Source organism: Rhinopithecus bieti, unplaced genomic scaffold, assembly GCF_001698545.2.
Source record: "Rhinopithecus bieti isolate Rb0 unplaced genomic scaffold, ASM169854v2 scaffold_44745, whole genome shotgun sequence".
NCBI classification, from domain to species: domain Eukaryota; kingdom Metazoa; phylum Chordata; class Mammalia; order Primates; family Cercopithecidae; genus Rhinopithecus; species Rhinopithecus bieti.
Genome location: NW_016818280.1, coordinates 1,202,139 through 1,224,995, shown reverse-complemented (window position 1 = coordinate 1,224,995; position 22,857 = coordinate 1,202,139). Strand labels below are relative to the sequence as shown.

Here is a 22,857-nt window from a genome sequence, read left to right as displayed (position 1 = left end):
ATTCCCACCTCTCCTCTCCATCTTTTGTTACAAAAAAAAAAAAAGAATGAAGTTATATATGTACTGATCTACAAAGATCTCAAATGAAAAACATTAAATAAAAAACATAATTCCATTTATGTAAAATATTCCATGTATGAATGTTACCAAATGTGAAAAAATATCAACTTTATTTTTTCTAGATTGTGCAGACAAGATCTTCTACACCCTTGGGCTCTCTCCGTGCCCCATGGCTTACCATGCTGGTCTAGCAGGCATCCTTCACAAATAGGGTAGATGGGGAAATCCTAAGAGCTGCTCCTACTGTCAGGAGGGGCCAAGAAACCTCCAAGAGCTGCAGCAAAGGCCTGCCATGGGCCCCAACAAGCCTCTAGCTCTTCCGGGTCCTCTTATTCTAAGACCATAGACAGAGCTCTGTAGGTAAACTAATCTACCTGGAGGCCCTAAGCAGGAGGAAGGGGCACCGGAGAGACCTCTGCGTCAGCAGACCTAGTTTCAGTGGAGCACCCGGCCAGGTCCTATGGTCAGTCTCCTGCTGACCACCCCTGTGCTGACCTTCTGGGTCCCTCTGCTGTGACTCCTGCCCCTCATCCAGTGCCCTGGCCAGCCACAAACAATCGTCTCCACAACTAAGAACTCCTAATGAAGGTTTCCCAGAAAATGAGACTTCCCAAGCAAGGAAGAGGGCAGGGTCTACCTGGGGGACTCTCAGTCCAGCATACTCACCAGAGTACTGTCCTCAGTACTGTCCTGTCCAACAGGTAGCAGCCAACAGCTGAAGGATGACAGACTAACCAAGGAAGACAAGCTACCCAAACTGATAGCTCTCTGCCATTTTGCCAGAGGTCAGCCAGAAGTCAGCCTACAGGGAGGGACCTGTAGGGTACAAGGGCACTGAGAACAATGACCAGCCCAGAGTGACTGAAGCAACAGCTACCCCAGGCAGAGGAGGGGAGAAGGCCAAGAGGCAAGCATGTACAGCCCATGCACCCAGCCAGCTCTTGACCAGAAACAAGCCCTGCATTGTGCAAACGACCCAGGGAAGGTCCGGCCACATCCTCACACAGGGCAGTCCAGTTCTCAAAGCCAGGTGCCAGCAAGTCCATCAGAGAGGCAGTGCTCCCTCTGCACTGGCTTGCTGGGGTCCCTCCCTCTGGGGGGGCCCCTCAACCCTCCACCCCAGGCTGGGCAGCTGGTGAGCTTCAGTGAGGATCCACATTAATGAGAAGCCGCACTTGCTCTCACCTCTCAGCTCAGCTCCCATCACAGGAGCAAGCTCCCACCAGGGTGGGGCCCAGGACAGCTGGCTCCACAGCCATGCCCCCTACCCCCCATCCCATCCTCTCAAGGCATTTTTGCAGGACTGCCACAAGGCTCTCATCCTCCTCGCCCCCCCCCACCAGAGGCAGCTGCAAGGCCTGCTGGCTAAAGTAGCTGTTGCTCTTTATGTCAAAATATAAATAGGCATTTGTGCATTCGTTCAATAACTGATTTCTGAGTGCCCACTCTGTGCCTGACCAGGCCCAGGTGACACAGCATGAATGTGACAAAGAGCAAAATGTGTATGAACAATCCTAGCCCTGTCCAAAGCCCCATGGCTGTTTCGGGGGCTCTCAGAGAGTCATACGCAGTCCCTCTGATCCCATCAGAACAGCAAAGAGCACTCTCTGCGCAACAGACACTCCTCAGAGCCACTGCACTCTGCCACCTCCTGAGGGAGCCCTCTCCCGACCAATATTCCCTGTGCACACACAACCTCACATTTCACATTTCAGTTCAGGGTTCCTGAAGTCTATCTGTGATTAATACTAACATTTTGCCTGATGAAGAGTTTGCTTTACATCACACACTTTTTAGAATTTTATGCTTACCCATTTTAATCCTCACAACATCTCCATTAAGTTCTGTTATGATGTCCATGTTCCAAATGAGGAAACTGAAGCAGAAGTCACAGAGTGAGCAGTAGAGCAGACTGAGCCTAGGCAGTGTGGCTCTAGAGCCCATGCTCTTAAGCCACCATACCCAACTGCTGCCATGGACCAGGAGGAGAAGGTTTGATCTAATCCCAGCTGCTACTTTTACAGACAGCTCATCTGAGGTCAAACCAGACCTGAGCTTCCCCACCTCCCAGGTGGATGACCAGAAGGTCCAGGACATCTGGGTCCACAGGCCATTCACCCTCCAACCTAGACTTGCCCTGCCAAGCCCATCATGTCCACACTGACAGGACACACAGCTTGAAATGGCAGGATGAGATGGACTGGCTTTGACTAAAGCTCCCAGGACAACTGGGAAATCATGCCAGAAACACAAATACAGTTGGTACACAGTTTTTACATAATAACCATACCCAAGCCCATGCATCACGCTGCTCAATGAACTGTTGGCCCAAAACTGGTCTCTCTGGATTACCGAGCCCACTGTGCAGACTGGCAGGGAAGGAAAGGAAAGAGGACGGTCACCAAACCCTCAGCACCCAAACATAACAGCACATGTGATAAGGGAAAATCCAGCAGCACACCAAGGAAAAGACATCTAATCAGCCATGAGCTTTCTACGGGGTCCTTAATGTTGTCACTGCTGCATTCCACTTAAGAGTCAAGAAACTACTAAATGCCAGTCGGGTCCTTCCTTATGCCAACAACCAAGAGAAGCAGAGGAACTCCCTGCCCGTCAAAAGCTCAGGTCCAGCAGGGGAGAGTCAACAACCAGATCACCTGCCATCAGTGTTGAGAGGATGCATGCACTACTAGATCACCTGTCATCACTGCTGAGAGGACATGCACACAACCGGATCACCTGCCACTACTGCTAAGAGGAAACATGCATAATGAGGTCACCTCCCATCACTGTTAAGAGGACACTTGCACAACCAGATCACCTCCCACCATGGCTAAGAGGACACGTGCACAGCTAGATCACCTGCCCTCACTGCTAAGAGGACACACACAGATCAATTACCTCCCATTACTGCTAAGAGGATTTGTGCGTAACAAGATTACCTGCCATCACTGCTAGAAGGACACTTGCACAAACAAATCACCGGCCACCGCTGCTAAGAGGATATAATCACTCAGTACTCTGGAAAGTATCTGGGAAGGAAGGGGTGGGAAAAGTGCCCATAAGCTAGTTTAACAGAGCCTAACAGAGCACAAATGTTCCACAACAGCAATCTTCATTCCCGAACCCAGAATCGCCAACTAAAATAATAACCCTGACATGCAGTGATGCCAGCTTGCCACCTGGGCCAACCTGGGCTTTAACCACAGGGCTTCATGCACCCACGAGACCTTCCCACGTGACACAGGGCTTGGCACATAGCAGGTGTTACAGAGAACAATGGGGAGGGGCTAAGTGTGAGCAGCCTCTACTCTCTGCAATGGCTAACATGCACAAGGATGAAGGGTCATGGCGCATGCAACTTACTCTCAAATGGTTCACAAAAAAGCAACTTGTGTGAATGCACGATATGCACATACACACAGAGGGCAGGGGATAAGGCAAATAAGGTAAAACGCCAACAGTAGGGAAGCCTCAGCAAAGAATACGCAGGTACTCTCTGCACTCATTTTATTCTTGCAAATTTTCTGTGAGTTTGAAATTATTTCCAAGTAAAAGGTTTTTGTCAAGAAAAGAAAGGAAAATTCATTAGCTAGTGAAGCTAGAAAGTATATTACACCACTTTCCAACTAAAAAAAATGAACCTGTTAACCCAAAAGCCAAATTTACCAGTGGACAAACTCTACGAAGTGTCACAGTACCAGGCTATATAGGAAAGCACTCCAAACTCAGGAGGTTTTGGCAAGGCCAGGTGCAAGCTCACCTCTCCAGCTACTTCTGAGCCTTGGTCACTTTTCCTTGTGATGAAAATATGCACTCTCTCCCTATTCACCAAACCCCTGTGCTACTACTTCACATGATAGAAAACTCTGGACTCCAGCCCGGGTGAGGTGGTTCACACCTGCAATCCCGTAACTTTGGGAGGCCAAAGCAGGTGTATCACTTGAGCCCAGGAATTTGAGAAAAGCCTACATGGCCAACATGATGAAACCCCGTTTCTACTAAAAATACAAAGTTAGCCCAGCATGGTGGTGTACGCCATAATCAAAGTTACTCTGGAGGCTGACACAGGAGAATTACTTGAACCCAGGAGGCGGAGGTTACAGTGAGCTGAGATCCCGCAACTGCACTCTAGCCTGGGTGACAGACAGAAACTCCATCTCAAAAAAAAACCTCTGGATTCCAGAGCCAAGGTGCTGTGTTCACTTCTTAGCTCCCTGAGATTTTATCAGCTCAGCACAGCTGCCTACTGAAAGCAAAAGGGCAAGAACCCTGAGCTAGTAGACAGCTCCACCTGGGTCTGAACCCTCGCTCTGCTGCTCACCAGCTGTGTGACCTTAGACAAGTCACTTGTCTCTCCCGGCTAGCTGTACCAGCAATAGAAGAAAGACGATCTTCTCATCCTGTACCTCACCAAGGGGCCTGGCTGAGCACAAGCCCTGTACAGGACCAGCAACCAGCAGGAAGGGACCAGGGTGCACCAGCACTCAGAAGGCAATTTTTTCTCAGCTATGTATGGTGGGTTCAACCTGGATAGAGCTGTGGCTCGTAATATAATTTTGTTTCACAATTCAAGCTAGAAAGAAAAACAGTTTTAGAATCAGCAATCGATGCTACCTTCTCTACACAGATGGAGAAAGGGCCAATGAGACATTATCACAGTGTTCCCCAAATCCCCCACCATCTCGCTGTCAGTTACCTTAGCAGTAGTATCCAATCCTCCTTCCTCATCACACCCCCAGTGATCATAACACACATCATCAGTGGTCACATGGCCTAATACAGAAGGGATTTGGGGGAGTGGGTGGTTCTGTCCCTCAGACTGGAGTATCTACATGAAAAAAGATTCTGCACCCTCACCTGGAGGACCCCAGGACCTATCAGGCGACAGATAGGTCCCCTGTGGCTCCACCTGGGGTTAAGGAAGCTGTTCAGAGCATAATGTGAGGTACTCCTGTGGCCGGGCTGGAGACACACAGTTGGAGTGCACAGGCCCCAGTCAGGGGTGCACAATGTGGGGAAGGCCAGACTCCTACGATGAAATCTCATCTCAGCCACTTAGCTTTACAAGCGCTCTGGATTTCAGCTTCCCCATCTTTAAATGAGACTAAAAATAGCATCCAGCAGGGACCTCTTGAGAGTTAATACATGTTAGTGCTTAGAACAGTGTCCGGCACATGACACATCTTAAATCAAGTTCAAATGTGCATTTAAAAGAAAATTGCTGGGCATGGTACCTCAGGCCTGTAATTCAGCACTTTGGGAGGCCAAGGTGGGTGGATCACCAGAGGTCAGAAGTTCCAGACCAGCCTGGCCAACATGGCAAAACCCCATCTCTACCAAAAATACAAAAATTAGCTGGGCGTGGAGGCGTGTGCCTGTAATCCCAGCTAACCGGGAGGCTGAAGCTGGAGAATCGCTTGAACCAAGGAGGTGGGGGTTGCAGTGGGCCGAGATCACGCTACTGCACTCCAGCCTGGACAGCAGAGCAGGACTCTGTCTCAAAAAAAAAAAAAAAAAAAAAAAAAGGTGAAAGGTCAAGTATAGCAAGCACTTGCTGCCCCATAACTCCATGAAAGGCCTTCCACCCTGCCCTGTACCAGAGAGGAGGCCCAAGTGGCTTGGCCTCATCTTCAGGGAACCCAGCAGGCAGGAGTCAGAAAACACACTCCTGAGAAGTGGGCTTTAACTAGTACCTTCCTCATACCCAAGTATGCTTTTAAGGCTGGGATCCCCACAGAAAGAACGCCGACTAAGACCAGAGAAGCCCCAACTTCTTGAAAGCACTAGCTAGGCAGATCCCTGCAGCACTCTCAGGAAGGACATAGGGGGAATGTGTGCAGAGGCACACGCGGGCATACAAGGAACACATCAGGCCCAGAGGCCTGCCCTCACTGCCCAGCCAAAGCCAGGGAGCCAACTGCAGCTCCCAGGTTCTGCAGGGCAACTCAAGACGCCTCCAGGGGTAGCTGCAATGTTCTCATCTGGAGAGTCACGGAATCGAAAAGAATGTTTGCTTCCTCTACCAGAGCTACCCCACCCATGCCCTACTGAGACCTCAGTCTCAGTGTAAGGTCTCCTGTGACACCCCCCCTGCTTTACTTCCCGGGTTCACGCCATTCTCCTGCCTCAGCCTCCCCAGTAGCTGGGACTACAGGCGCCCGCCACCACGCCCGGTTAATTTTTTGTATTTTTAGTAGAGACGGGGTTTCACCGTGTTAGCCAGGATGGTCTCGATCTCCTGACCTCGTGATCCACCCGCCTCGGCCTCCCAAAGTGCTGGGATTACAGGCGTGAGCCACCATGCCCAGCCCTGGCTTCTGTTCTTACCAAGGCCACCCCACTACCAGTCATCTCGCTGCCCAGAGAGCAGCCAAAAGCAGTGAGCAACTAGCTCTGCATGGGGAGACCAGAGAAGCATCACTGAATCTGTCCAGGTGGAGCACGGGTCAGGGCCTTGGCCACCAGGTAAGCACCAGGGAGGAGGCAGACATTCCATACAGATGACACAAGCGCAGAGCCAAGAGGTGCGGTGTATCTGGGCTGGGAGCCTGGCTAGGACGCAGGAGAGGGCCACACACCCCGTGCTCCCATACCCAGGTCATCAGAGAAGATGGCCCTGGCACTTCTGCCTTCATGGGACCTTTCCTCCATTAAGAAATATTAAGAGTCACGCTTTTTCACTGTATTAGCATAAATAAAACTGTATTAAATATACATATGAAAACATTTTCTTTGACCGTAAGTTTTTTTTTCTGCTGACTTATAAAATAAAATAACATTCGCAGGCCACTAAAAGTACCATGGGCCAGTGATACAGGATTCCTGTGCCTGATGGATACATCGGTCCTGCATTTAGGGGGTTTGATTTTCTGGTGCAGTTCAAGGGAAGGAGAGGTACACTGAAATAGGTAGAAAAGGGTCTCCTAGGTTGCCCGGGTTCTGATTCCCCACCACAGACTTAAGAACACACTAGCTCCGAGGGGAGTTCCAGAGCATGGACTCATTCACCACATACATGCAGCACGCCTAAGGGCCCCGCACAGTGGCCAGGTCTCTGCTCGCGGGACGCCGGCGCCGGCCACACAACGCTAGGCTGACTCCTGGTGCCTCCTCTGGACCGGGTGTGAGCTGAGGACTTCTTCAGTGCAACGCCTCACTGAATGACAGTCTGCCACAGCCACCAATGTCCAGGCGAGGAGTTTCCAGGACTGAGAGGCCGGCACTAGGCCACTGCTGGAAGGACTTCTGCGAAACCAGGTGCCCCCGAGAGCCGCTGTCCCCAGCCCAACTCCGACGCTGGGCTGGCGGGAGGGCGCGCCCGTGGCGTAGCTCCTGGCCGCCGCCGCTCCCAGGAAGGGCCCAGAGGCAACATCCCGGACAGCAGAGCTGCACGAAGTCCGAGGCGCCGCGAGCCCAGGTAAGCTCCAGCAGGCGTCCGCAGAGACTGCGAGGCAGCCCGCGAGCCAGGCCCCGCCCGCCCCTGCCCCAGGCGCGGCCCCTGCAGAAGGGCGCCGCGGGTGAAAGGAGGTCCTGGGGCGACCCCGGCCCCGCTCGCCGCCCCGCCCCCACACCGCCCCCATCGCGCGGCGCACCTGGCCGCAGCGGCTCGGTGACAGTGAGCACGAGCAGGAAGAGCAGTAGGAACGCGCCGCTGTCTGCTTTGGGCACCATTTATCCTCCGTTCATCGTCCCCGGGGCGGCTGCGTGACCCCGCCAGGAGGCCGGACCGGGCCGGACTGAGGGTCAGGGGACCGTGCCAAGAGGAGGGTCAGGCGGGACTGGACCTGGGAGAGGCGCGGAGAGGCGGCGGGAAAGAGCTCCGGCTGGGCCGCGGGCTGGCGCGCACTCTCGGAGGCAGCCTCAGGTTCCGACTCCAGCTCCGCGCAAGATGGCTGCCGTCCTGCTCGGCTCCGCACCGCCCTGCCCCGCCTCCCGCCCGCGACGCCGGCGCGGGCCAATGAACGCCAAGGTAGGGGGCGGGGCCAGAGCCACAGACCTCCCCCCGAAGGGGGTGAGGCCTAAGGTCACGACGGCGGTGGGCGGGGACCTAAGGGCGGTGACTGAGGGGCGGGCTCTAAGGGAAGGGCGGGACCATACGGTGTGAGGCATGCCATTGGTTAAGCAGAGAGGCAGGGCCGGGGCAGGGGCCTGAGCGACGCGGCCTCGGAAGGGAGTAGGGTCTCCGGTCGCGGGGTAGGGGCAGCGGGCGCGGGACCACAAGGACAGACATCGAAAGGCGCGGGGCATGGGGCAGGGCGCCGTGGGGTCGCGCGGGTGGGGAGCGGAGAGGACGAAGCGGGAACCTGGCTGGGACTCCAAGGGTCTTAACACCTGCAAGCTCAGGTCCGGTGAGCAGCCCAAAAGTGCGCCCCAAAGGGGTCTTTTTAAGGCCGAACCGCTGTGGAGGAGGGAGGGCCTGCCGGTTCTGAGGGTGGGGAAAGAGGGTCACCCTGTAAGGAACAGGAATGGCCTGAGGGAGTGTCAGGCAAAGAGATACCGGGAAGGCCAGGTCCTGGAGGCTGCAGCGAAGCCGGCTCCCTGGAGGACCTCCCCGCACAATGGCGAGGGGAAGGCCACATGTGCAGGAAGGAAAGCTAGGCAGAGAGGAGGCTCAGCGCCCCTGCGAACAGTGCTCCAAGTGCCACCTCTCACCTGTCATCACCAACAGGGTGAACCTTGGAGGGCAGTGTTGGCAAAAAGAGTCCAGCTCTGTAAAATATTTGAAGACATTTCTTCTGAGCCAATATGTGACCAATAGCCTGGGACACAGTCCCAGGAGATCCTGACAAGTGTCCAAGGGGGTAGGGCTACAGCTTGGTTTTATACATTTTAGGGAGACAAGACATCAGTCATGTAAGGTATACAGTGGTTCAGTCGGAAAAGGCGGGACAACTTGAAAGTGGGGGTGGAGGGGGCTTCCAGGTCATGCGGATTGGCAGCTGGTTCAAATAGTTTATCTAAAGATGTGGAATCAATAAAAGGGACTGTCTGGATTAAGGGGTTGTGGAGACCAAGCTTCTTAAACAGATGAAGCATCCAGGTATCAGGCTGCACAGAGAAGAAACTTAATGTTTCTTATTAAAAAGTGCCAGACTCGGCCGGGCGCGGTGGCTTACACCTGTAATCCCAGCACTTTGGGAGGCTGAGGTGGGCGGATCACGAGGTCAGGAGATCCAGACCATCCTGGCTAACACAGTGAAACCCCGTCTCTACTAAAATGCAAAAAATTAGCCGGGCGTGGTGGCGGGCGCCTGTAGTCCCAGCTACTCGGGAGGCTGAGGCAGGAGAATGGCGTGAACCCGGGAGACAGAGCTTGCAGTGAGCTGAGATCGTGCCACTACACTCCAGCCTGGGTGACAGAGCGAGGCTCCATCTCAAAAAAAAAAAAAAAAAAAAAAGTGCCAGACTCCCAGGCACAGTGACTCATGCCTGTAATCCCAGCACTTTGAGAGGCCAAGGTAGGCAGATCACCTGAAGTCAGGAGTTCAAGATCAGCCTGGCTAACATGGTGAAACCATGTCTGTACCAAAAATACAAAAATTACCCAGGCATGGTGGCGCACGCCTGTAATCCCAGCTACTCAGGAGGCTGATGGCAGGAGAACCGCTTGAACCAGGGAGGCAGAGGTTGCAGTGAGCCAAGATCACGCCACTGCACTCCAGCCTGGGTAACAGAGCAAGACTCTGTCTCAAAAAAAATAAAATAAAATAAAAAAGGAAAATAAATAAAAGGTGCCAGACTCTAGTTAATTCTCTCAGGAGAAAAGACCTTGAAAGGGATGGGAATTCTCTACAGAATGTAGATTTTCCCCACAAGAAACAGCTTTGCAGAGTGACTTCAAAATATGTGAAAGAAATCTGTTTTACAGTAAAATACTTGTTTCTTTCCGGGCCTGCTGTCATGCTGGTATCTTACTGCCACAGAGTCTGTTGTCAGTATTCAAGTCTCTGTGTCAATGTTACCATTGCTTAGCTGTGCCTGAAACCTGAAGGGAGGAGGGATAATGAGGCCTGACTAGCACTTCCTATCACGGCCTGAACTAGTTTTTCAGGTTAAGTTTGGAATGCCCTTGGTGGAGAGGAGGGGTCCATTCAGATGGCTGGGGAGCTTAGAATTTTATTTTTGGTTTCCAGGAGACAGTAGTTGGGGTGTCCCCAGCAGGAAGGAGAAGAAGGCTGTCCGGAAGAAGGAGCACCCAGAACGCACAAAGGCCTGGCAGTTGGCAGTCAGGGTTAGGGAAGAAGGTGAAGGAGCAGAGAAAAGGGGGAAGGGCCATGGCAGGTGGGGACCCAACCCAACCTGAGTGACATCCAGCCTGCACTACCAAGTCATCCCTGAGGGGCCCAGGGTTCCACTTGGCTCCTGTGAGGAAAGGGTGCTCACTCCCTCTAGGTGGATGAGGCCAAAGTCAAATCCAAGGCTAGGATAGTCGTGTGACTCCTACTCCCCTAGGGCGTAGCCTGGAACAGGTGCCGGATGCAGAGCCTGGCACAGCAGAGGGGCTCCACTGCCAGAAGAAACAATAGCCACTGTCCAGTGCTGCCCCTGCTGCTTATACTGTCCTCAGAGCAGCCACCAGTGCTCAGGGTGACATCCAGGCCCCGCCTTTGGCCCCCAGCCCCAGATCTGCCCTGGGAGCCCAGCCAGGGCTGAGAAAAAAACTAGTTCATCAAGTGCCAGGGAGCCCTGCCCGAGGACATGGCGTGCAAGATGTTCCACCAACTCTCCTTGGCCATTAAGTACTGCCACAACCTGGACGTCATGCACCAGAACCTCAAGTGTTAGAACTTCTCCTCGACAAGGATTTCAACATCAAACTGTTCCACTTCAGGTTCTCCAAGCTCTGCCTGCGGGATGACAATAGCCAACAGAGATTAAGCAAGACCTTCTGTGGGTCGGCGGCATATGCAGCCCCCGAGGTGCTGCAGGGCATCCCCTACCAGCCCAAGGTGTATGACATCTGGAGCCTGGGTGTGATCCTCTACATCATGGTCTGCAGCTCCATGCCCTACGACGACTCCGACATCAGGAAGATGCTGTGTACCCAGAAGGAGCACCACATGGACTTCCCACACTCCAAGAACCTGATAGATGAGTGCAAAGACCTCATCTAGTGCGTGCTGCAGCCCAACATCAGCCAGCAGCTCCACATCCATGACATTCTCAGCCAATGCTGGGTGCAGTCCAAGGCACAAGGACTGCCCTCTATGGTCATCAACAAGGAGGGGGAAAGCTCCCGGGGAACTGAACTCTTGTGGATCCCTGAACCTGGCTCTGCCAAGAGGTCTGCCACCAAGCTGGAGTCTGGGGAAGAGGCACAACCCAAGGGACAACCTGAGACAAAACCTGAGGGGTTGGCAATGCAAATGTCCAGGCAGTCAGACATCCCAGGCTTCCCTAGCAAGCTGTCGACCAGGGAGAAAGAGGAAGGGCCCCCCCAAAGGCCTCCAGAGATTCGCATCTAGTGAGCCATTTGTGGCCCAGTATGCCAGCAGTGAATGAGATGGCGCTCACACCTTCAGGCCCAAGCTCTGAAGAAGTCAAGGCACAAACCAGAGAAGGAAGACAGTCCCGGATGAGCTGCTGTTTTCATCAGTTTCTTCTCTCTCCCCTTGAACTTCATAACCACATTGCTAAAGGAGCAATAAATCACTATATTAATGCAGATGCCAAAGTGAACGTCTTTGCCTCAACTGACTAGTCCTGGGCTCCCCTCCACGGGTTTCCCACTCAGATTGTGCTATGATTCCTTCTTCACTTGGGAAAACACATCCCAGCGTGCCCAGCCCAGACCATGACCTCAGGCCCGTGCTGGGGCTGGGGCTGGGAGAGACCTGGAGGGGCAGGGGTCAGAGCTGAGAGGTGAATGAGGAAGCTGCTGCCTCAGAAGGGACGCCCCCAAGTGCGGTGCTGGGGTCAGGAAAGGACAGGGAGAGGACAGGACCAAGAATTGTGCCGAGGCACCCCTGCAGAGGAGTGCAGGCTCTGTGTACAGTTGGGACTGAGGGTCTGGGCAGACCTGCCCTCTGCAGCCCCACAAGGCTGCCAGTGGGGGTTGCAGGAGGCTACAGAGGACAGGTGGCCAGCCTCTCAGCCACTCCTGAGCTCCCTACCTTGCTGGGCAACTTGTTCATTGTGCTCTGTCCACCACAGGCCTCCTGTGTCCAGCCAGCACCCAGCTTTCAACAGTGCCGGGGTCACCCCACCCTGTGGTCATTCTCCAGCCCAGGAGAAGTAGGAGGCTCTGCTGGATGGCCCAGCCACACTCCAGCCTGAGCATTTCCCACAGTCTTGTGTGGTCTTGACCATATCTTGTCCCCATCCCAGCCTGTCCCCAGGGATGACACCCCTGCCAGCACTAGAAGTTGACACTGGCAAGTAGGATAGGCCAAGCAACCACAATGCATGCCTGGCCTGAGGACAGGGAATGCTGACCATCGGAGCCCCACAGGGGTCATGAGCCTAAAGTTGGCACCACTGGCTACAGTGTGCTGCATGGCCTGTGCATATCTTAGGCAGGGCTACCTCCCCATGGCCCCTTTCTCCTCGCCCCACTGTGGACAACCTTATGTGGGTCTAAGGCTTGACACACACACAAAGGACAAGCGCTTTCAGAATCACCTCTCCCATGGCCTCTAAGTGGATGGGGCCAAAGTCAAACCCAAGGCTACAACAGTCGTGCAACTCCCACTTCCCCCGGAACAGGGCCTGAAGCAGGTGCTGGACACAGAGAATGTCAGAGCAGAGGAGCTCCACTGCCAGCAGCATCCATGATCACTGTCCACAGTCTACCTATGGTCACTTCTCTACCTCAGGAAGACCCCAACCTCAGTCCCCTTGGAGAAGTAGGGTCCAGTGAGAGCCTGGACCAGCCCTCCTTCTCAAGTCCACCTGCCTCCTCATGCTCCCAAAGCCCCCTTCCACGTGGTTTAATTTCAGGCCTCCACCCCAACCCTCCCACCACCTCCAACAGTGTCCAGAGCCATCCCCCACCCAGCCTGGCTCCCACTGCCTAGTGGGGAGAAACCTACCCACCCTGGCCTCTGGGGTCCTCCTGTGGCCCAATGCATCCTCCCCTGGCCTCTGGGCACCAGGCCTCACCACTGTGCCCCCCATCACACACATGGCCCATAATCATACAGGGAACTTGCCCCTGCAGACTCTGTCCAGCTCTCCAGGCTCAGCTGAGGGGCTGAGGCCTCCATAAAGCCTTCTAGGGGTTCTCAGCAGCCTGCCACTCTGTACTCTGCCAATAGGCCTTGAGGGGCCACCCTGTTCTTCCCACCAAGAAACTCATGGTGGAGAGGGAGCCCAGAGTGCTGGGATGGGGGCCCGGGTGGGACATCCTGAGGAATGGCTCTTGGGCCCTCCTCCCCAATTATCCCCACAGACCCGTGCTGGTCCTCAAAGGAGTGGCCAGCAAGCAGGTCTGGGAGCTTCACTGTAGCTCAGCCAGGTGAGCCCGGGTGGGAGGGGCTGCGGGAGGAGTTCCTGCTCTGCGCTTACAGCTGGAAACAGCTCAGAGAGAGTGTCTGAGATCACACTGCCCAGGGCAGGAGGCCCAGGTGACCCCTCCACAGGTGGCCTCGCCATGCCGGGCGACTCCCATAGGTGGCTCAGCCCTGGCTCCGACCCCTTCAAGGACCTCAACAGGGCCCTCCATGGCCTGTCCATGCTCCTGCCAAGCCACATCCCTTCAAACCGTCACATGTAATAGCCATCCTCATCCCCCTCCACCTGGCTAGTTCCTCAGACCTCAGCCTTCCCCAGCTTCCCAAAATCCAATCCCCAGTTCCCTGTCCTCACAGCACCATGGTTCTGAGGTGTGGCACAGCCACCATCGTGCACACACACTTGGCGTGATTGAGCCCCCTCGCCTCTGGGCTCCAGGAAGGCATGGGTGGTCTAGCTCATTAGTGTACCTCAGCACCCAGGGCAGACCCTCAGTGCTTGGGGGACAAATGAGTAAACAAGTGTCTACTTTACAAAGGAAAGGAAGGTTCAGAGGGAAGTGGATTTCTCAGAGTGTGCAGGTACCTGGCTCACAGGACTGCAACCCTAGGAGCAATGCTGGAGGTCCCCAGATCCAATCCAACCCTCTCCGTCAAACACACCAGGAGTCCCGGCCCTGTGTATGCTTCCTGGATGAAGTGGCCCACTCCATGCCCGGGCAGCTCTGCCTCTGCACTGTTGACACCTGCCTCTTCTGGCATGTCCCCCAAGGACCAGAGAGGCACTCGGGGGGTGAAGTAGAATGCACAAAAAGAGGGAGAAGGCATTGGTAGAGTCTAGCAAGAAGGCAGATATGCGGCCAGGGCACAGTAGCTCATGCCTGTAATCCCAGCACTTTGGGAGGCTGAGACAGGCAGATCACTTGAGGCCAGGAGTTCGAGACCAACCTAGGCAACAGAGTGAAACCCCATCTCTACTAAAAAATACAAAAATTAGCTGGGCATCATGGTGCGTGGTTGTAATTTCAGCTGCTCGAGAGGCTGAGGCATAAGAATTGCTTGAACCCTGGAGGTGGAGGTTGCAGTGAGCTGAGATCGTGCCAGAGCAAGACTCCACTGAAAACAAAGGGAAGGGAAGGGGAAGGGGAAGGGGAAGGGGAAGGGAAAGGGAAAGGGAAAGGGAAAGGGAAAGGGAAAGGGAAAGGGAAAGGCAAAGGGCAGGGCAAGCAGATATGCAGAGAAATGCCCCAGATAGGGCATTTAGGGGAGCAAGGGAAAGGGTCCGGGGTTGGTAAGTGGGAATTCTCATGCTCCTAGGTCCTGGCCTGCAAATTTTCATAGCCAGCCCCTTCTAGGACAAAAAAATGAGTGAAGTGCTGGTCATTTCAGCCATAGAGACTCCCAGGAGAAAAGAAACCATCAAACTAAAGCTATTAACCACCGATGCTACAAAGAGCTTCGGGTGGGACTCTGGGAGGCTGTCACTGCTGGAAGGCAGTCACTGTGGGCACATTGGCCCATCCTGCTCATCTGAGCCTCTCAGCTTGGCATCCTGACTTTGGCTGCCCTGTTTCTCCAATCTTCCCTAGTGACCTCCAAACACAGGGTGCTCCCTGTGTACTCCAGACAGAATGGGTTCACACAGCCATGCCAGGGCCAAGATGTCACATCTGCCTGACATGTCCTTCTCCTCTTGTCAACCCCATGGAGTCTGTTGATCCCCAGCACCCCAGCTCCAACATCACTTCCTCTTTGAAACCTTCCAGGACTAAACCCCACCTGGGAGCAGGCCTTCCTCCCTCTCCCCTGAACGCTGAGCACACAGCTCGTCTGTCCCAGCCACTCCCTGTGGACCCAGGATGCCTGTGATGGATGACAAATGAACATCAGTCCCAAGCACCTGAGGAGACATGTACAGGATGCCACATTTCCCAAAGCACAAATCCACACACCAGCCCTGAAACAGGATGTTCACACTGTTTCCAGGTGCAAAAGGCAGCCCAAGATGCAAATGATACTCAATGTCAGGGTTCCAACAGGCGACTGCTGCTCACTCCACACAAAGGCCCAAACTGACATGACTCAGAACCCCCTCCTCACCCAGGTGTCTGCTCTTCCCAGTGCATGGCCTGGGCGCTCTCAGCCCCAGGATTCCCCAGCACCAGGGCCCATCCACTGACAGACTAGCAAACAAGACAGACCTGACCTTCTGTCTCCTGCTGATCCCGAGGCCCACCCTGGCCCAGCCTCCTCTCACGTGGTCGAAGGCACTGGCCCCGACCTTCATCGCAAAGCCAATTCTACTCTGTCTCTCTCTCTGCCACTGACCATCTTAAAACACAACTGGGACGGCCTTTCTCCTGTCTTGCACCTGCAGCGGCGGCCTGCCACTTAGAGAAAAAGCCCCGACTCCTTCACTTCCCTCCTACTTCCCAGCCACTCTCAGAAAAAGCCCTCTCTTCTCCCAGGCTCTCTGCTGCCCAGGTGCCTTCCTGCCGCCTCTACCCAAGGGAGGCCCTGCCCCACCCCTCAGACATGCAGGCACCTGCCCTGGACCCTGGGCACCCAGTTGGCGTGTACTGCAGCCCTGACCCACCCATACACAGGCCCTTGCTCGCTGGAGCAGCAGCGACTCACCTGCCCGGCTCTCTACCCTGAGGGGCCTGCCGCCTCCGCTCCCAAACAGAGAGCTGCTTTCGTCTACCAGGTTTGGCACAACTGCCAGCCTGACTGGTCCAGGGCAGTCCCTCCCGGGTACCACTGTTCCCAGAACCAAGCCAGGTCCAGCTGCATTTTCTTGAGGCCCAATAACGAGAAGCAGAAAAACTAGGAAAGAAGGGAATTTATTACTGTAACTGGATACAGGGAGAAGGCTGGAGATAATTCCACCAGACCGACTCAAAGTGTTACAATTTTCTTAGTGTTTATATAGGTTGGGGTTATATGCCTACGTGCTAACAATCACCTAAGTCTACTGGTAAGTGATTTTGTTTCAAGTAGGTCAGAGGCAAAAAAAAATGTTTGCTAAGTCTGATTAAAATGGGCCCAGTGCCTTCAAGGCCTGTCTACTGTGGTACGGGTGTGATAATTTTATCTCCTTTACAGCTTGGTCCAGAGAGCTGCCTTAGACTATTTAATGAATCTATTCAAACAGCTGCCTGTTACCTTGACTTGTCTTCAGATTTTGTCGACCCGAGATGGGTCCTGGCACTAGGAATGTAAAACCGTTCCTATTATTTTGGCTGGCTCCAGCAAGAGAGAAGCCCACGCAAGGCTCCTACTGACCATATATTTCATTTCTAGCTTCAATGTCTGGGCGCTAATTTCCCTAGATTTAACTATGTGCTCAGTGTTAAGGCAGTGCTGTGGAAATCTGTCTGTGTAACTGGGGTGCTACGCAGGCCTATCTGGGTGACTGTCAGGGAGAACTGTCCTGCCACACCAAGGACACAGTCCAAGGGGGGCTTTTTTTCATAGCCCAAAGAAGCTGCAGGAAACCCACCCTAGTGAGACAAAGACCAATGCAGGGTCGGTCCCCACAGCCAGGTGATGGAAACAGGCTGGACATGGGCCGCCTCCGCTCCCACCTGACTTGTGTGACAGGGAAACCAATGCAAGCAGCAGCAGCAGGGTTACCACAGTAACCTGTGTCTGGGGACAGGCTTCCTTCCAGCGGGTGGGGAGCAGGTGCTCCTGCCAGACCAGCCTGGCTTCCATGGTTCCAGGAACCCTGTTCCCCCTCAGCCCAGTCCCCGCCCCCACTCCTTGGCTTTATGAGTTCATTCGCTGAAGTCACCCAGAGACAATGCTGAGTGTTCCACCCCTGAGTTGAAGCCCAGCCCAGCCGAGCCAGACACCTCCCGGTAGTGTAAATGAGGACAATGCCTGCTGGCCCACGTGACGGAGAGATGTAGACAGCAGCGGCGCCAGTCGCTCCTGGCACCATGGACGATGCCACAGTCCTAAGGAAGAAGGGTTACATCGTAGGCATCAATCTTGGCAAGGGTTCCTACGCAAAAGTCAAATCTGCCTACTCTGAGCGCCTCAAGTTCAACGTGGCTGTCAAGATCATTGACCGCAAGAAAACACCCACTGACTTTGTGGAGAGATTCCTTCCTCGGGAGATGGACATCCTGGCAACTGTCAACCACGGCTCCATCATCAAGACCTACGAGATCTTCGAGACCTCCGATGGGCGCATCTACATCATCATGGAGCTTGGCGTCCAGGGAGACCTCCTCGAGTTCATCAAGTGCCGGGGAGCCCTGCACGAGGACGTGGCACGCAAGATGTTCCGACAGCTCTCCTTGGCTGTCAAGTACTGCCACGACCTGGACGTCGTCCACCGGGACCTCAAGTGCGAGAACCTTCTCCTCGACAAGGACTTCAACATCAAGCTGTCTGACTTCGGCTTCTCCAAGCGCTGCCTGCGGGACAGCAATGGGCGCATCATCCTCAGCAAGACCTTCTGTGGGTCAGCGGCATATGCAGCCCCCGAGGTGCTGCAGGGCATCCCCTACCAGCCCAAGGTGTACGACATCTGGAGCCTGGGTGTGATCCTCTACATCATGGTCTGCGGCTCCATGCCCTACGACGACTCCGACATCAGGAAGATGCTGCGTATCCAGAAGGAGCACCGTGTGGACTTCCCACGCTCCAAGAACCTGACCTGCGAGTGCAAGGACCTCATCTACCGCATGCTGCAGCCTGACGTCAGCCAGCGGCTCCACATCGATGAGATCCTCAGCCACTCGTGGCTGCAGCCCCCTAAACCCAAAGGCATGTCTTCTGCCTCCTTCAAGAGGGAGGGGGAGGGCAAGTACCGCGCCGAGTGCAAACTGGACACCAAGCCAGGCTTGAGGCCCGACCACCGGCCCGACCACAAGCTTGGAGCCAAAACCCAGCACCGGCTGCTGGTGGTGCCTGAGAACGAGGACAGGATGGAGGACAGGCTGGCCGAGACCTCCAGGGCCAAAGACCATCACATCTCCGGAGCTGAGGTGGGGAAAGCAAGCACCTAGCATGACGATGGCCCCGTCGTGTGTGGTGGGGGTCGTGGTAGGGGGGCATGGCGCAGTCGGCCTTCACATTAACTAAGTAGGCAGGTAGGATCTGAAGAAGGCACAGGTGCAAGTAAAATTCGTCAATTAAACCACTATTTTGATTACGTTCCATTAGCTTTCTTCCACTTAGTAGCAAAGACGTTCTTTACTGACCACCAAATAAACCACAGGGTGTGTATAAGCATCAAGAGTGCCCAGTAGGAGTGTTTTTCTCTGGGACTCAGCCAACCGCCCCACCTGACACACAGTAGTCTCTGGCCTAGGAGCACAGGACAGGTGCTCAGGTACAAGCAGACTCCTGGTGTGGCCTCGCCTTGTGGGGGACGAGAGGGCCTCTGCCAGGGTCCACCTGCCAGGCCCACACTGTCTCCCTCTGACCTGGCCTCCTCCCCAATGCCCTGGGGCTGGCCAGCTCCAGGGGTCCACGACTCCCCCTGGCCTCCTGTAGTTCAGCCCACTCTAACCTACCCCCACTCCCTCAGAGCCCCTCGCTCAGCATCCTCCTCTTCCTCTATTTCCCAGAGTCATTTGAGATTTCTGTCCTCAGCCCTCAGGTTCCCTGCCCTGTCCTCCAGGGGCAGCCCCAGCTGAGACCTCCCGGTGTGCCCTCCCCACCCAGTGGCTCTGCAAGCTGCTCAGCAGCCCTTGGTGATGGTGCACTGGCCTGTCTTTTGTGCTTCCTGCTGTGTCACCCATTGCTCCCAAAGCATGCGGCCCACTTGCTGGCCAAGTGCTCGAGGTGGTCAGCACCTAGACAGTGCTCCTCTCCCCTCCCTCCCCACTTCCTGGGGACTCCCCTAGGACAACGTGCACCCTTTCCTATGGGATAAAGCACCAAAGGCCCCACATCCCCCACCCATTAAGAGTCCCATTCTACCTGTCCAGCAACCCTACTTCCACCCACAGGTCCCAGGGCACATCTGGAGCTCAGCCACCCCAGGAACTTGCAGGAACTATCAAGGAACACAGGTTAGCAGTGGCCCCAGGCAGGTGGCAGAGATCAGGCCCTGCACCAGCCTCCAGAGAACTTCAGCACTTAGGAAAGGCGTGAGAGGACCAGAGAAGATCGCCTAGCACAGGCTGGGCACACTCAAAGCAAGAAGGATGCCAGTGTGAGCAGAGGCCAGGTGTGTCCCTGAGCAGTGAGACCCCCGCCCTGAGTGCACAATCTGTGACCTCCACTTGAGGTCTGGGGGCCAGACCTTGGTCTTGGGCCCAGCTGGGCCCCTCTACCTCTGCAGAAAGCAGGCACAGGACCGTCAGGCCACCAGACTCCTAAGGGTCAGACACCCATATCCTTGGCCAATCGGCAAGTGTGCCCGCAGTGCACAGAGGACCTGCCACGTCTGCATGGAGCCTGGGGCCCACATTACTGTTATCTGGGAGCTCCTGTTGGTGGGAGAGACAAGGTGAGGCCGGGGCCAGCAGCATAAGATGGGCAGTGCCTACAGCAGAGAGGTGAGCGGGACAGTCCCACCCTATGAGCTGGAAGCCAGGTGCTGGGAGAAGGTGGCGGCTGAGATCACCTGATATGCAGCCCCTACACAGTCCTATAAGCAGTGCACCTCACAGCGGGCAAGCCCAGAGTGGAGGCTGCAGACCTGGGCCCAGAACTGCAGGTGAACCTGAGAGTACAACTTCCAAAGGCTCCATTTCTCCTTCACATCCCCCCAGAGGAGCAGAAAGCACAGGAGGATGAGCTCAGCTCAGAACACAGGTTCCAGGTGCTGCAGAAAGCGATGCCAGAGTCATCCGGTGCCCCCACAGCCACCCCACCTGCAGCTTCCTCACCTGGGGGGCCCCTCACTTCAAGCCCTGCGGTCCTGAGACACGATGTAGGCCCCAGGGCAAGGCTAGGGCTTGTGTGGGGAGCAGGACGGAGAGGCAACCCCCAGACTGTATACCAGGTGTTCTTTAATGACACTTCAAGGGGCTGATTAAACAGCAAACAGCTTGGCAAGGCCCTGGGATGTGGCGTGGGCATGTGCGTCTTGTGCCAGTCTGGCCCCAGCACAGCCCCTTTCTCCAGTGGCTCCTGGCGTAGTCAACAGCTTTGGCCCAGGCCTGGGCCCCGAGAAGGCTGGAGTCCTCTGCTGGGTGTACAGCTGCCCTGCAGGCTCCATGAAGCGTCTATGGGCCCAGCCCAGGCCTAGCTCTAAAAGAAGTCTGAGGCTTTGCGCCGGGCAGGGAGCTGCAGCAGGTTGTCCGTGATGGAGGCCGGGTCCTGCGTGAGAGGGGTGCGTGTGGCAGAGCCAGGCGCTGGTGTGCTTGTGGGGGTCTGTAGCCCACTGGCCGGGGTCTTGAGGTGGGTGGAGCGTGCTGGGGATGGTGTGTAGCTGGCCCGCAGGGCTCGATCCGTGTACTTGCTGGCCGTCCTGCTCACAAGGCGCTGTAGGGCTGGGGACATGGCTGGGTTCAGGCCTTTGGGAGTGAGGCTGGGGTGAAGGGATGGACGAGAGAGGCAGGGTTAGGTGGGCTGAGAGCTGCTGGCAGCAGGGCCCTCCCTCAGCTCCCAGGAAGAGCCTGGGCAGAGACACAGCCACTCTGAGCTGAGGAGGATGGCACTGCCGGCATGGTGGCAAATGCGGGGGATCCCTGAGGTCAAACAGCAGCACTCAGGTCAAACCTGAGGTCAAACAGCAGCACTGCCCTTGGCTGTGGGGGCTGGGGTGGACCCCCACCCCTCTCCAAGGGGAACGATGACCATCTCCACAGGGCTGATGAAAGCTCCCAGCAGGACCACATGCCTAAAGATGCCTCTTAGGGATGGGCCAAAGAGGACGCGGAGGAAAGAGAAGATGGAGGGGGCCTCTCATCCTGTCCATGTGTGGCCGTGCTCTGGATAGAGGAGCTGCCACAGTACCCATTGCGGAACCCCGCGGACCTGCCCTGAACTCTGCCGCATGGGCCATGCCTCCACACCATCAGGGCAGGGGCCAAGCAGGAGCAGGCCAGAGCCACCCTCACACTTCCCCACCAGCCAGGCGGCCCCTCACCTGGCCAGATTCTCCGTCACTCTCCGCAAGGCTTCCTGCTTCTTGGCCCGGTTCTTGGCGGCAGCCTCGTTGGCCATCTTCAGCCCCAGCCGCTCCCTGCGGCCCGGCTCCAGGATCTACGAGGTAGCAAGCGTGTGGGTAGCTGTGCCAGGCCTGCCACATGCCAGGCAGCCCCTCACACAGAAAGCCACTGTGGTGGCTGTCAGCCTCTCTTTGTTGCCTACAAAACCCCCACAACCCACCATCACCTCCCACTAAAAGCCCCTGGAAAGCCCCCAACCCTGCCTGACCTGCCCAGGGCCCAGCACTCCTCACCTGTCTTCCTGTCCCTCCCAAAGCCATGCCCTCTGACAATCTCTCAGGAAAAAGAGGTCTGTTTTAACGTCTCCCTGATTATCAGAGTGAACATCTGTCTTTATCGGCACTCTGTATTTGGGCGCTTCCCCGTGTGTCTGTGGCCTATTTTGCTCTCAAGGGGCTCATTTCCTTTTCTGCTGCTGTCACTCAGAAGACCCTCACCAAGACCCTGGGTCAAGTCAACTGCGCTACACCATGCATATGTGTTTTCAGTTATTTGCACTTGTTTCATTTATAACATTTTCTGGTGTATTTGTTATTTTCATCTGTGATTTCTTCCTTTGCTTTTATGTTTAGAAAGTCCTTCCTAACTTAAGATTAGACTACAGGCTGGGAGTGGTGGCTCATACCTGGAACCCCAGCACTTTGGGAGGCCAAGGCAGGAGGATCACTTGAGCTCAGGCGTTGGAGACCAGTCTGAGCAACATGACGAGACCTCTTTTCTACACACACACACACAAAATTAGCTGGGTGTGGTGGTGTGTGCTGTTAGTCCCAGCTACTCAGGAGACTGAGGCTGGAGGGTCACTTGAGCCCAGGAGCTCAATGTTACAATGAGCTATGATTGCACCACTGTTCTCCAGCCTGGGCAACACAGTGAAACCCTATCTGTTTAAAATAAATAAATAAATAAATAAATAAAGGCGAGGCACGGTGGCTCACACCTGTAATCCCAGCACTTTGGGAGGCTGAGGTGGGTGGATCACAAGATCAAGAGTTCGAGACCAGTCTGGCCAACATGGTGAAACCCCATCTCTACTAAAAATACAAAAATAAACCGGGCATGGTGACGCGTGCCTGTAGTCCCAGCTACTCAGGAGGCTGAGGCAGGAGAATCACTTGAACCCAGGAGGTGGACGTTGCAGTGAGCCAAGATCGCGCCACCACACTCCAGCCTGGGCAACAGAGCGAGACTCCATCTCAAAA

The 22,857-nt window shown here is 55.2% G+C and overlaps 4 protein-coding genes across 4 annotated transcripts in view; 2 read left to right on the top strand and 2 right to left on the bottom strand.

Annotated features, from left to right (window-relative positions):
- Positions 1 to 8,053, bottom strand: part of LOC108518383 (integral membrane protein DGCR2/IDD) — an 89,098-nt gene extending 81,045 nt beyond the window's left edge. Inside the window, 1 exon segment of the mRNA XM_017856668.1 lies at positions 7,656 to 8,053. Within this exon segment, the coding sequence (XP_017712157.1) occupies positions 7,656 to 7,734 (79 nt within the window). The 5' untranslated portion in view covers positions 7,735 to 8,053.
- A 255-nt stretch (positions 8,054 to 8,308) lies between these two features.
- Positions 8,309 to 11,723, top strand: LOC108518364 (testis-specific serine/threonine-protein kinase 1-like). Its single transcript, XM_017856638.1, is given in 5 exon segments — positions 8,309 to 8,411; positions 10,197 to 10,294; positions 10,516 to 10,650; positions 10,729 to 10,843; positions 10,846 to 11,723. Coding segments are annotated over 5 exon segments (1,134 nt in total). The 3' UTR covers positions 11,529 to 11,723.
- Positions 11,724 to 16,473: 4,750 nt separating this feature from the next.
- Positions 16,474 to 18,682, top strand: TSSK2 (testis specific serine kinase 2). The gene has a single exon (XM_017856709.1). It carries the CDS (start codon positions 17,459 to 17,461, stop codon positions 18,533 to 18,535), a length of 1,077 nt encoding a protein of 358 aa, XP_017712198.1. The 5' UTR covers positions 16,474 to 17,458; the 3' UTR covers positions 18,536 to 18,682.
- A 1,789-nt stretch (positions 18,683 to 20,471) lies between these two features.
- ESS2 (ess-2 spliceosome associated protein) overlaps positions 20,472 to 22,857 on the bottom strand; it is an 11,041-nt gene continuing 8,655 nt past the window's right edge. Inside the window, exons 9-10 of the mRNA XM_017856708.1 lie at positions 21,574 to 21,689; positions 20,472 to 21,012 (exon numbers count right to left, since the gene is read on the bottom strand). Coding sequence (XP_017712197.1) covers positions 20,733 to 21,012; positions 21,574 to 21,689 — 396 coding nt within the window. The 3' untranslated portion in view covers positions 20,472 to 20,732. The remainder of the gene's footprint in view (positions 21,013 to 21,573; positions 21,690 to 22,857) is intronic.